The 11,331-nt window shown below is 37.7% G+C and overlaps 1 protein-coding gene across 1 annotated transcript; it reads right to left on the reverse strand.

Moving 5' to 3' along the window:
• Positions 1–1,019: 1,019 nt before the first annotated feature.
• irf4a (interferon regulatory factor 4a) lies at positions 1,020–10,830 on the reverse strand. Its single transcript, XM_063069344.1, has 9 exons — positions 10,735–10,830; positions 10,078–10,280; positions 8,383–8,569; positions 8,085–8,170; positions 7,851–7,986; positions 6,497–6,604; positions 3,725–4,087; positions 3,237–3,352; positions 1,020–1,661 (listed from the first exon to the last, which is right to left on the reverse strand). The coding sequence occupies exons 2-9, from the start codon at positions 10,276–10,278 to the stop codon at positions 1,521–1,523; spliced, it is 1,338 nt and encodes a 445-aa protein (XP_062925414.1). The 5' UTR covers positions 10,279–10,280; positions 10,735–10,830; the 3' UTR covers positions 1,020–1,520.
• Between the last annotated feature and the right edge of the window lie 501 nt (positions 10,831–11,331).

Below are 11,331 nucleotides of genomic sequence, written 5' to 3' on the forward strand. Positions count from 1 at the left end.
TTAGAAAAGGCAGCAATGTTTTTAGAACTATTATTTATTCTTGTTGGGTGGCCAGGTGGAGATATGGCTCTACCAACAGAGGTGTAAGGCACTCCTTCCCTCCACTAGCCTTCAGGTCACCCTTGGGCAAGGTGTAGCACCTGCTTAGTCCTCCCAATCAGGATCATGTGAAGCCATGGGAACAGGTAAGAGCAGCAGGCGCCTATCACAAGTCCTAGTTATGCGACCACTGACACCGGGCAGACAATCTCTGAAAAGTATTGATAATGGCTGGGGTCTTGTAAAATCACCACCCAGAAGGTGGCAATGGCAAACCACATCTGTAGAAAAATTTACCAAGAACCATCATGGTCATGAAAGGACCACGTTTGCCCATGTTATGAGACACGGTACATAACGAATGAATGAGCAAATCATTCTTAGGTGACATTATTCCAATTAAACATAAACTCTGGTAAACATTAAATTCAAGAGCAGCATGAACATATCTACACTAAACTGGTCCTGCAGTCAATTTAATTGTATTGCTTGTTCTACACTGTCCATAAAGATGAAACTACGAGTCCTGGGATACTACAACTTAAATAAATGCAATTATACTGTATACCTGTAATCTTAATACTTATATGCTTAGCACAGTATATGTAACTGTACAATGGCTATGCTGTAATAAGATCTTTAACAAAAGAACAATGTGTACCAGAAAGAAACATACTGGATCATGCTTGGAATTACCCTGTGACTAAATGACAGCTGGTAAACATGGGACTTGTAGGTCATTTGACTAACATGAAAACAGGAAGCCTTGGAATAATGGCCTGATGTTAATTTAAATCATTGTCTTAGCAGCAATTATATTCTGTTATTAACTATTATGACAGAATTCAGAACTCTGAGTAATCATGCATTTCTTTCGCCTTTTAAAAAGCTTGCCCATTATTGTGCTTAAGAGATTTGGAGTTAAAATGAATAACAAATATACCAAATGTTAAAATTTTCACCTCTGAATTTACTTCTTAAAAACTTTATTTTTATTAGAAAAAAATCTGTTTAACAGCTTAAAAAACTAAACATATATTGAAACATTTCTGAGAAATTTACATTGCATGCTAATTTGGGATATTATATCCCAGTAGTCTCTTCCACATCTCAGATGTAAAATTGAAAAAATATGAACTTCCCTGAGAATCACAACTCCAAAATAAATACATTTCCTTACAAGAATATCATTGCCCTGCACAAAGTGCTCTTATATAAAAACTAGCCAAATCATCAGGTTTCATTCCGAGACAGTAAAATGACCACAGCAATCATCTCTGGAGAGTCTCTGTCACAGTGTATCATCACTCACAATGTAATATTGACAGGCTTTCTTCAGCGGCTGGCTGAGTTACTCCTTGTATCTGTACTTTCGCAAGATGAAAGAAAACAGAAAGGACAATTCTCTTTATTGAAGCTGAAGAAGTTGCTGGACGGGGTTTTCCTGAGTATAACAATAAAATCAATGGGTCTTCAAACTTTCAGTCTTGCATCGAATGTCGAATAGATCTATGATAATCCTCCGCACTGTTCACGTGATCAGGCATTTCATACCCTCGAAGCAGATGTCCACTGTTCTGCTGAGTGAAGTAGTAAAGCTGCCTGGCAAACACTGGCTCGATCTAAAGACAAACAAAAAGTCAATTTATATTACCTATATTTGGTTTAATTTGCTTCTCAAACCAAAAACTGCACAGCATTTTCTAAAATTTTAATCACACGCTGAAACAGAAATCCCACAATCATTTAAAGCAGTTGAAAACCGCTTTTGCAGAACTGCTCTGAGTAATTTTTTAAGAAATACAGACCAAAGTCAAAGTGAGAGGAAGTTCTCACCACATAGCAGGTAAATTGACAGCATCTCATACCTGGGATGGCTTGAGGATACTGGATGAAAGGTGAACCAGGAGAATTTCAAAGAATGGAAGACAACACATTTGTGCCATTTATTAATGATTATACTCTCTTTGTTGATATTATGAAGTGTAATAATGCTCTAGGCTTCTCACAATTTTGTGTTGTATCTGATTAATCTTAAATGCAGCCAATTTAGGATTTGGCACCATAATAATAGATACAAAAGATCAGCAATAACTAGTGTCAGGCCAGATTAAGATCTCTCAAATGACTGTTTTTCAATCTCAGTCATTGTTTGGGAAAGATATCTCTAACAAGACCAAACATTTCCTTAATGACCGTGGCAAGCAAAGTGAATGCGGTGGCTTCACCTGAACACCTTACTTCCTTTAGATTAGCCAGCTGAAAGAGTGCATGGTGATCTGCATGAGATGCATAATGAGAAGGGAGAGCAAAATGGTGGAGGTGGGATGAGGAGGAGAAGGAATATGTTTTATTAAGGATACAAACTAGCCAAAAATATTGCTGTAATGAGATCTATGCAGTCTGTTAAAGATTTAATGCCCAACCATCTTGAACTGCTCTTTATAAAAGAACACCAGCTAGATTCAATTGTAGCCATACAGGTTTGTGCAATAGGTGAGAAATCAGAAATGAGAAGACATGCACTAAGGAAAATATTGAAAATACTTTACTAGAACAACAAGTAAAATGCAATTATTTTGTGGTCTCTCTAATATTTTACAAATTGTAGGAGTAAGTGTATTATTGATGCTTTTGCCCCACTACAAAATACCTCTAAGGGAAATTTGCCAATTTAATATTTGATCAAGTATCATTCATGTTTCCAGAGATTCCAGCAGCTATCAGTTGACGAGATTTGACGCATCTTTAGAATAGTCAACTGTACCACCTACAATTCACTTCCGATGCCAGGTTCAGTCAGGAAGATGGGAGAGATAGGTGAAGGTAACCGGATAGACACCGACCTTTAGCATGGTAAATGGGCATGTAAGAGTATGTTGCAACGTTATGTGGAAAAACGGAGGAGAATGGGACTGAATGGACTATTCTAGAAGCCAGCATAGCCCCCATTGGGCTGAATGCCCTTTCGGTACAAACTCATGTTTCAAATAAAAAAAGTGGAAGCAAACAAAATAATAATGATTGTAGATCTGAGTTTGAAATTAGGTACCAATTATTAACTCACACAGAGTATTGAGTGCATATTTAAATTGTTTACAAGTGCTCTACTTCTCAGTACAAACATTCTTAGGGTAAAAAAAAACATCTAAATGGATCGAGTATTTCCCCACACCATACAGTTAATATCAACTTACATGTGCAGTGATAAGTTTTCGTGATCTTTGTGGATCAGGAAATTCTTCTCCAAAACAAAATACAATTTGGTATCTTGGCATGAATGTACGCCCATGATTTGCACAGCTTTGCAGCTCTGGAGGCAACAAAACAAGTCTGTTACAATTAATCTACTTTAAACAACTTAGTTCAAACATGATAAAGAAATGGCTAGCTGTTCAAATATCTACTTTCTCCATCTGAGTATAATTAAGAATAATGTCAGTAATTCATCTCATCGGTAATCTTCAAATGGAATGTTCTAACTGTAAATTGAACACTTACAGATTTGAACTTAAATAGTCAAAAAGATTAGATGATCACATATTGTGGCATCCATTTACTAAACTTTTTCTATTCACATTCATATTCACATTAATGATCGAAAAGAGTATATTATTAGAAAATGTACATATGCTTAGGATATATAATAGAAATATATTTATAGATAAGAAACAAAAATAAGTACCTATTAGAAATTGTTGTGTGTCAAATAGTTTTGTAATTTGGTCTCTCTCCAGCTTGTTGGGCCTGTCACTGTATGGTGCCAACGGTCCTTCCCAGTAGATTCTGCTCTGACACAATCGTTTGGCATAGAGACCATCAGGTGCCATCCACAGTAAGACTCCCTTCTCCAAATGACTGAGAAGCTTGTCAATACCTTTGCGCTGTGCATTGCTGTCTGGATAAGGAAACAGCACCTGATCTATGTTGCTGGCTGCAAATGGCTTATCATCATGGACATGGGCTATTCTACAACCTTCAGGGCTTGTAGTTGTCACATCTCTCACCAGGATATCTCGATAAAACAAACAAATGTGTAGCCGACAGTCTGTAAAAGCAAATCAAATTGTCGTTTTCAGTATATCAGCAAGCTGAAAGTCATTGACATAATTTTCAGTAAATAAAGAAAACATGGAATTGTAAGACGTTTGGGCTATTCCATTGTCAGGTCCAAATATTCTTTCGACACAAACTGACAGAATCAATCAGTTAAGATAAATATGAAGCTTCTGCAGGGTCAAGTGATGGCAAGTAGATTTTCTAACTTCACAAGGTAGAACTCACAGTCTGAAATTGAGAAGATCTTGGTAACATTTAATACCATCATAGCCACACTTCGGCATGGGCAGATTAGGGCTACATTTGTAATTCAAGGAGTCCAAATTTGGACTTCCAGTTCTGTAGTTACATTTGGCAGGTTCTCTCATCACTTGTCTTCCTCATGGTCATCTTGTATTGTTTTTTTCTCTTTCTCTTAAGTTTTCTTTCTTCCCTTTTTCTTATTTGCCCTCATTCTTAAGTGGGCTGTTTACTCACAACACTTGATTTTAATAACATCTTGATGCTTTCATTCAATTTTCAATTTCTTGTCTTCATTCATGTATTAAATTATTCTTCCCTTCTTCTTTTATCTTCTATTTTTTTTCTTCAAGCCAATCATACGGCCAAGGTTGGGGAAGGGAGGGATGGTCAGGGGAATGGAGTTGGCTGAAATGCAGTCTTAGAAATACCAGGCAGGATCAGGGGTCACAGTTGTCCAATTTAGAAATCCTTCATCCCTTTTTCTGCACCCAACTGAAGAGTCTGCCATCCACTGTATGGTTGGACGCATGGCTAGATTTAACAGTGGATACAAGGTCAGTGGCTATATTCTTATTTGTCTGACTATGCTGATCCATATTAACAAAGGCCAAAATCAAATGCAATTAACTACTTGTGAAGCAATAGAAAGAATCATTGTACCAATGCAGCAAGAAAAACAACTAGGAAGCTAGTCAGATTAATTATGAGAAGTGTTCTGTTGTTGTATGGGGTTAAGCAGACTATATTTGGTTAACAAACTTAAAATTGACTAAGATGAATACCAAAGGAATATCTGCTGCTGATGAAAAAGCCACCCACCACATTCTACATTTCACAATAAATAACCCAATCCCACTTTAATAACACAAATGTGTTACTTGTGTTATGCAATGTCATGCTGAACAATCTGGAAATATATTATCTTAAAATTTGGAGTTAATCCATAAATTTGTTCCCTAACATGACATTGCAATTAGAGAAGTCCTCAATAAAGCTGAGACTTTATAAGGCATTGGTCAGACCAAATTTGAAGAATTGTGAGCTGTTCCGGACCCAAATATCTCATAAAGGATGAGCGAGCATTGTAAAGGGTCTTGAGGGGATTTATCAGAATGATCCTGGGAATGAAAGGGTTAACATACAAGAACTATTTGATGGCTCTGGTTCTTTACTCACTGGAGCTTAGAAGAATGAAAGGTTCCCATTAAAACCTTTTGAACATGGAAAGGCCTGGATAGAACGGACATTGAGAGGATGTTGCCAATAGTGGAGGACCAGAGGGCACAGCCTCAGAATAGAAGAATGGCCCTTTAGAACAGAGAAGAGGAGGAATTTCTTTAGTCAGAGGGTGAATCTGTGGAATTTATTGCCACAGACAGCTGTGGAGACCAAGCCATTGAATATATTTCAGGTTGAGGATTACAGTATAGGTTTTTGATTGGTAAGAGCATAAAGGTTACAGAGAGAAGGCAGGAGAATGGGTTTGAAAGGGAAAATAAATCAGCCGTAGTCAATTGACAGAGAAGACCTGATGGGCCAAATGGCCTGCTTTTGCTCCATGTTTTATTCTGTTATGGTCCACCAAAATATGTGACTGCCTTTAAAAAGGCAGAAAAACATTCCGATGTGCTTTATAGATTTGTTATCAAACAAAATTGAAACAGGAGCATAAACACAAATACAATAGGTTCAAAGAAATGCTCTAAAGAGGAGAAAAAGAGTTAGAGAAGTGAAGAGGTTTAAGGAATAAATTGAAAGATTAAGAGCATGCTGTTTGAAGGAATAGACACTAATTATGGACCAAGTGGCTAAAGATGCAGGACAGCAAACCTTGGAGGTTTGTCAGATTGGAGAAAATATCAGGCATGCCAGTGGGAGACTGTGAACAGATGAGGAAGATAGAAGTTGAATTTTTAAGACTGTGTCACAGCCACTTTGAAACCCGGTGTGAAACAATGTACGTTGGGATGCAAGCTAAATATATTTGGTATACCTGGGCAGCAGAGCTTTGAATGAATTATGGACAGTGGAAATTAGAAAGTAACCAGTAAAGTATTGAACAAGAGCCAAATAAGTGACAAAGCACAGTTAGGTACTTTTGTGTTGTTCATAGATCTGTTCTGATACATTGCAAATGCTAGAGCTGTAGACTTACCTGAAAGGGCCAGTGCTTCACCAGACCTCATACTAGCTTCAATGGGGATACCAGGTGCTTGTGATTCAGCAGGAGCACAAGCATAAAATGACCCTGTTACCTGATAACCTGTAAAGAGAATAAAACTGAAATGACATGCTAGTTTAAAACTAATATTAGAAATTAACCGTATAATATGATCAGCCTTAATAATCTATTCAAAAATGTCATACTCATGTTAACTAATATATTTCACCAATTTATTATACATTGACATTAGCACTTGCATGTAATTTAGACTGCAGATCATAAACACAAGCGATTCTGCAGATGCTGGAAATCCAGGAACACACACAAAATGATAGAGGAACTCAGCAGATCGAGCAGCATCTATGGAGAAGAATAAACAGTTGACATTTCAGGCTGAGACCCTTCATCAGGATTGTGTCACCAAGTGCTGATGAGGCCCGAAATTCTGACTGTTTAATCCTCTCCATAGATGCTACCTGACCTGCTGAGTTCCTCCAGCATTTTGTGTGTTAACAGACTACAATCTGTTTTGAAATGGCATTGCTTTGTTAGCAATACAATTCAATTGACATAATTATTATTTATTTTTTCACTTTAATTCACTAAATACTTTAACAAAATCCTTCTGAAAATGACCATTATATAATTTTACATATGTGGCAAAGTGCTTTTAAGTAATTTGGTCCCAATTTGACCATGTTGAGATCTGTGAATAACTTATTAAGGCTATTTATGGATCATGTCCAAACCTGTGCCTTAGTTCCTCTTTCCTTTGAACTTTCTTGTATTATTATGACTGGAATATTGCATGAAGGCAGAGTGGTAGTACTTTATACAGAATATAATTTTGAGGCACTGTTTGAAGTCAATGTGCATCAGCATGAATTTTCCTCTGTAGTTTCGAATGAATGGTATAGCTCTCAGGATGAAGCTAAACTATCTTCTGCATTTAGGATTAACAACCAAGTTACTCTATTATGAAAAAAATACAGTTTTTTTCCCTGTAACTAGCTAATATAGTTAATGCCTCATGAACTTTCACTACACAGGCTCATGTTTTTATTTATTTAGAGATATAGCACAGTAACAGGTCTTTCCAGCCCACAAGCCCATACCGCCCAATTACAACCATAAGACCAATTAACCTACTAACCTATACATCTTTGGAATTTGGGAGGAAACAGGAGCAGCAGGAAGAAATGTATGTGGTCACAGGGAGAATGTGCAAACTCCTTAGAGACTGCGGTGGGAATTGAATTCAGGTTGTTGCCATTATAATAGTGTTACGCTAAACCACTACACTACTGTGGCACCCAAATCTTATTACTCTAATGGGAAGCCTTACCATTTTCACATCCAGGGCCTTGCCAATGATGATTTCGTGGAGCAAATGGCACTGGCGAACATGGATAGGAGAGTTCTGGGTGTGGCTGTTCATATTCTCTCCAGCTGCGTTCATGTGGTACAATGTAGTTTGGTAACTAAAAGACAAAATACTAATTATTTTTCAACTTAATTGCCTAAAGAGTTGTGTTATTCATTGCCAGCTGAAATGCATCAACTCTAGGGTCTCACTTACCTGGGGTGGTAGAGACGAATATGTAGGGTAAGAATGATGGTTGACTAGTATCTGTTGATCTTCCATGCTTACTTGTTTTGATCCTCCTTAGAGTAAAAGGAAAAGATGATACTGTGAGTACAGTATTATGAATGTGTACAGATATTAAGAATAATTTAATTCCTCCTGATGACAGAAGCCTCTATATCAAAAGATATTGTGATTCAAAATCTGTTCAATTTTTTTACCCTCCCCATTCTAGACTAGTCAAGAAGGGAAAATGTTTCAAATGAAGTCGTCACATAGTCTGATTATGTACCTTTTTTGGCCCCCTCTGGTATAATTTTGTACACTTTGTATGGATCTGAAATATCAAGTTGACTGCGATCAACCAACTCGTCAAAGTCATTGCTCTTGTTTAAAGCGCATCGTAGTCTAGTCTTCCATGTTGGTGGATCTGGTTTGTCAATTCCTTCACGGAACTTTCCTTTGAAAAGTGCCCAAGCCTAGGGGAAAAAGTATTATAGTTCAGCAAAACAATTGTTACTCCATACTGCAAAATTACTGTGTAATATGTTGGGATTCGAGATGTATACCTTGAATAATGAACGTTAAACATTATACATCTTGCATGCATTCCAACCTTCAAGACTGAAATTACCTTAGAGTAGCCAAAATTATCAAGACTATGAATATCTTAAGTATTTAAAAACTGTATAATGTAAATTTTCATCAAAAATTGTTCCTTTCACTGTCCTACTTCCTCCTTCATCCTACCAGGAAATAGATAAATTTAAGCTCTACCAATCATTATCTGCTTTCAGGTTAAGTCCTTGATTATAATTTTATGTCCTCATGTGAGATTAAAAAGGATTAACTTATTCCAGAGGGGGAAAAGCTACTAATGTTCTTTGAAAACAAGCCTGAGATCACCACCCTAATAACATAATAGTGCAACCAGAACAATTAAGGGAATGTACATATTTGAATTCACTATGACTTGTCATTTAGCATTGGACAATTTATTAGCATACTTGAGCAAATTCGTGGTGAAGCATAACCATTTCACCGAAAAGAAACCTTTTCCAATAATACATCTGAGTTACTTACAGTAGATAATAGCGTTCTATTTATAGACACCATGCATGTATGAATGCACATGCTCTGCAATAATGCTTTTAGGTGGTGTACATTTTTGGAAGTTAAACTTGTTTTTCCTGTCACCCCGTTTGCAAGAAACGAGCAGTAAACTGTACCAGTAACTCATATCTCGCATGGGGATATGCAGTGAGTCACATCAGCGACATTTTTTTATTGACTGGCTAGCGCCTTGAGAAATTAAAACAATTTCTTGGCAATACATGATTCAATTTCCCTGAAACAACAGAGCCAACCCTATCGGAGTCGCTGACCAATTTTGCTAAGCTTAGACCACAATTATTCATACACACCTACACAGAAAAAGTGTTTTCCTGAAATACAGGCAGTGCCGTGCAAGACACATGTAATAGAAAGCAGCTATGTTACTCCCACCAGTGCGGGCGGCGCTCGCTTGGGGGAGACTGTCCCACAGCCCAACATCTTCATCACCTCCTACCGCTATGCAGCAGGCTATAGTACTCCATGCAACTGCCTAACACGAGAGCTTCCACACATTAAGTGCCTGAGAAACTTCATCCCCAGTCCTATTGAGTTTGTTATATGCAATGTCACATGACAGGAGTATTTTTTTAATACCATCGGGAATAGAAGGAACTGTACGGAGTCTGGGGGCGGCAGTGGAAACACCTCAGCTCTCGGTTGCTGGGAATTGGCAGTGAGCTGTCACGGCCGCATTGAAAAAAAAATTAAGAAAAAAAAGCTCAGAAGTTAAATAAAACAAGGCGATACAGAAACTAAATGAAACAAAAGAGGAAATTAAGACCTTCCCCCATGAGAGCGAATCACTTGTCAGAAGTACAGCAATCGAAGAAACACGCGATATACCAAGTGAGGTGAGAGAAAGTCTTTCTACCTTGAAAAGCGCCGCGTCCTCGTCTCGGTTATAATCCTGTTTGCCGGCATGTTTCCAAGGAATCCGAAAAATCGTTTTGTCTTCGTTCTCCCAGACCAGACCGGGATATTTACCACTGTCAATCTGGTCGATCAACCATTGGCGAAGTTTGCCGTTTCCGGAAGTCACTGGAGCCATGTTGCACTCTGAATCCATATTCATTTCTATTGAATACAACGTGAGTGTGTGAAACAGTGCATAAAGAGAAGGGGCATGCGGCTGAAACGATGGGCTAAATATTCACGACTTGTTGCTAACACTACTCGGGGAAAGGGATGCGAGCTATGGAACAAATTTGTCCCCGGTATGCAGAGCATCGGAAATCATTTGGACTCCTGGGCAGTTTCACTCCGTATTCACAAACAAAAAGCATTTCTAATTTCAATTCGAACACAAATAACACATTAAAAGTTAAATTGCAAATAAAATATGCAGCCAATACACACAAAGTCAGGCTCTGTCATCCTGGTAAAGGCACGACTTAAAAATTATCGCTTAAAATTTGTGGCAAGCTACTTTTACAGACTGAGTCATCTAATCAGTGTCCGATATGAAAGTCTATAATGATTCAAAAGAAGTTGCCAATAAAGTGAGAGGGTAAAGTACCAGTTCTCTTACCTTACGCGTGATGTCTAACTTCTATATGAATAACCTGTGTTAACTAGTTACGGTGTAACAGATCTACTGGGCACTAAACGTGAAAGTAAGGTTCCCTTATATGCAAACCCTTTTGAGAGGCGGGTCTCTCGCTGCATGTCAATCACATCCTAACCTCTGTTTTTGCAGAACTGTTCGGAAGTGGGGGAAAAACCCAGCGACGTACAACAATTCAAAGTACGAAACATTTACCAACGTGTTTGTTTACCAGAATAATTGACAGATCTGCATCGAAAGAAATTCAGACCCTTAGATCGGAGCAGGTGAAATGGCAAAATTAATCTGAACATAGAACGGAAAATAAATTGGCGAAAACACTTCCTTGGGACTCAGAACAAGTCACCCACAATTTGAATTTTTTTTGGCTCTCAGTTAAACATAATATGATTAGTTTCAAAATGAAATTTTCGCCGTACCCTCTATAAATTTGAAGGGAGCGGAGCAAAAACGACCTGACAGTGTCTTAAACATTTTTGAAATGTTGGATCTTCTCGCAGAGTAGTCATTTATCTTTTCTATTATTGGACATTAACTACCTACAGTACTAATTATTACTGT

This window comes from Mobula hypostoma, chromosome 17 (genome assembly GCF_963921235.1).
Source record: "Mobula hypostoma chromosome 17, sMobHyp1.1, whole genome shotgun sequence".
Taxonomy (NCBI): Eukaryota; Metazoa; Chordata; class Chondrichthyes; order Myliobatiformes; family Myliobatidae; genus Mobula; species Mobula hypostoma.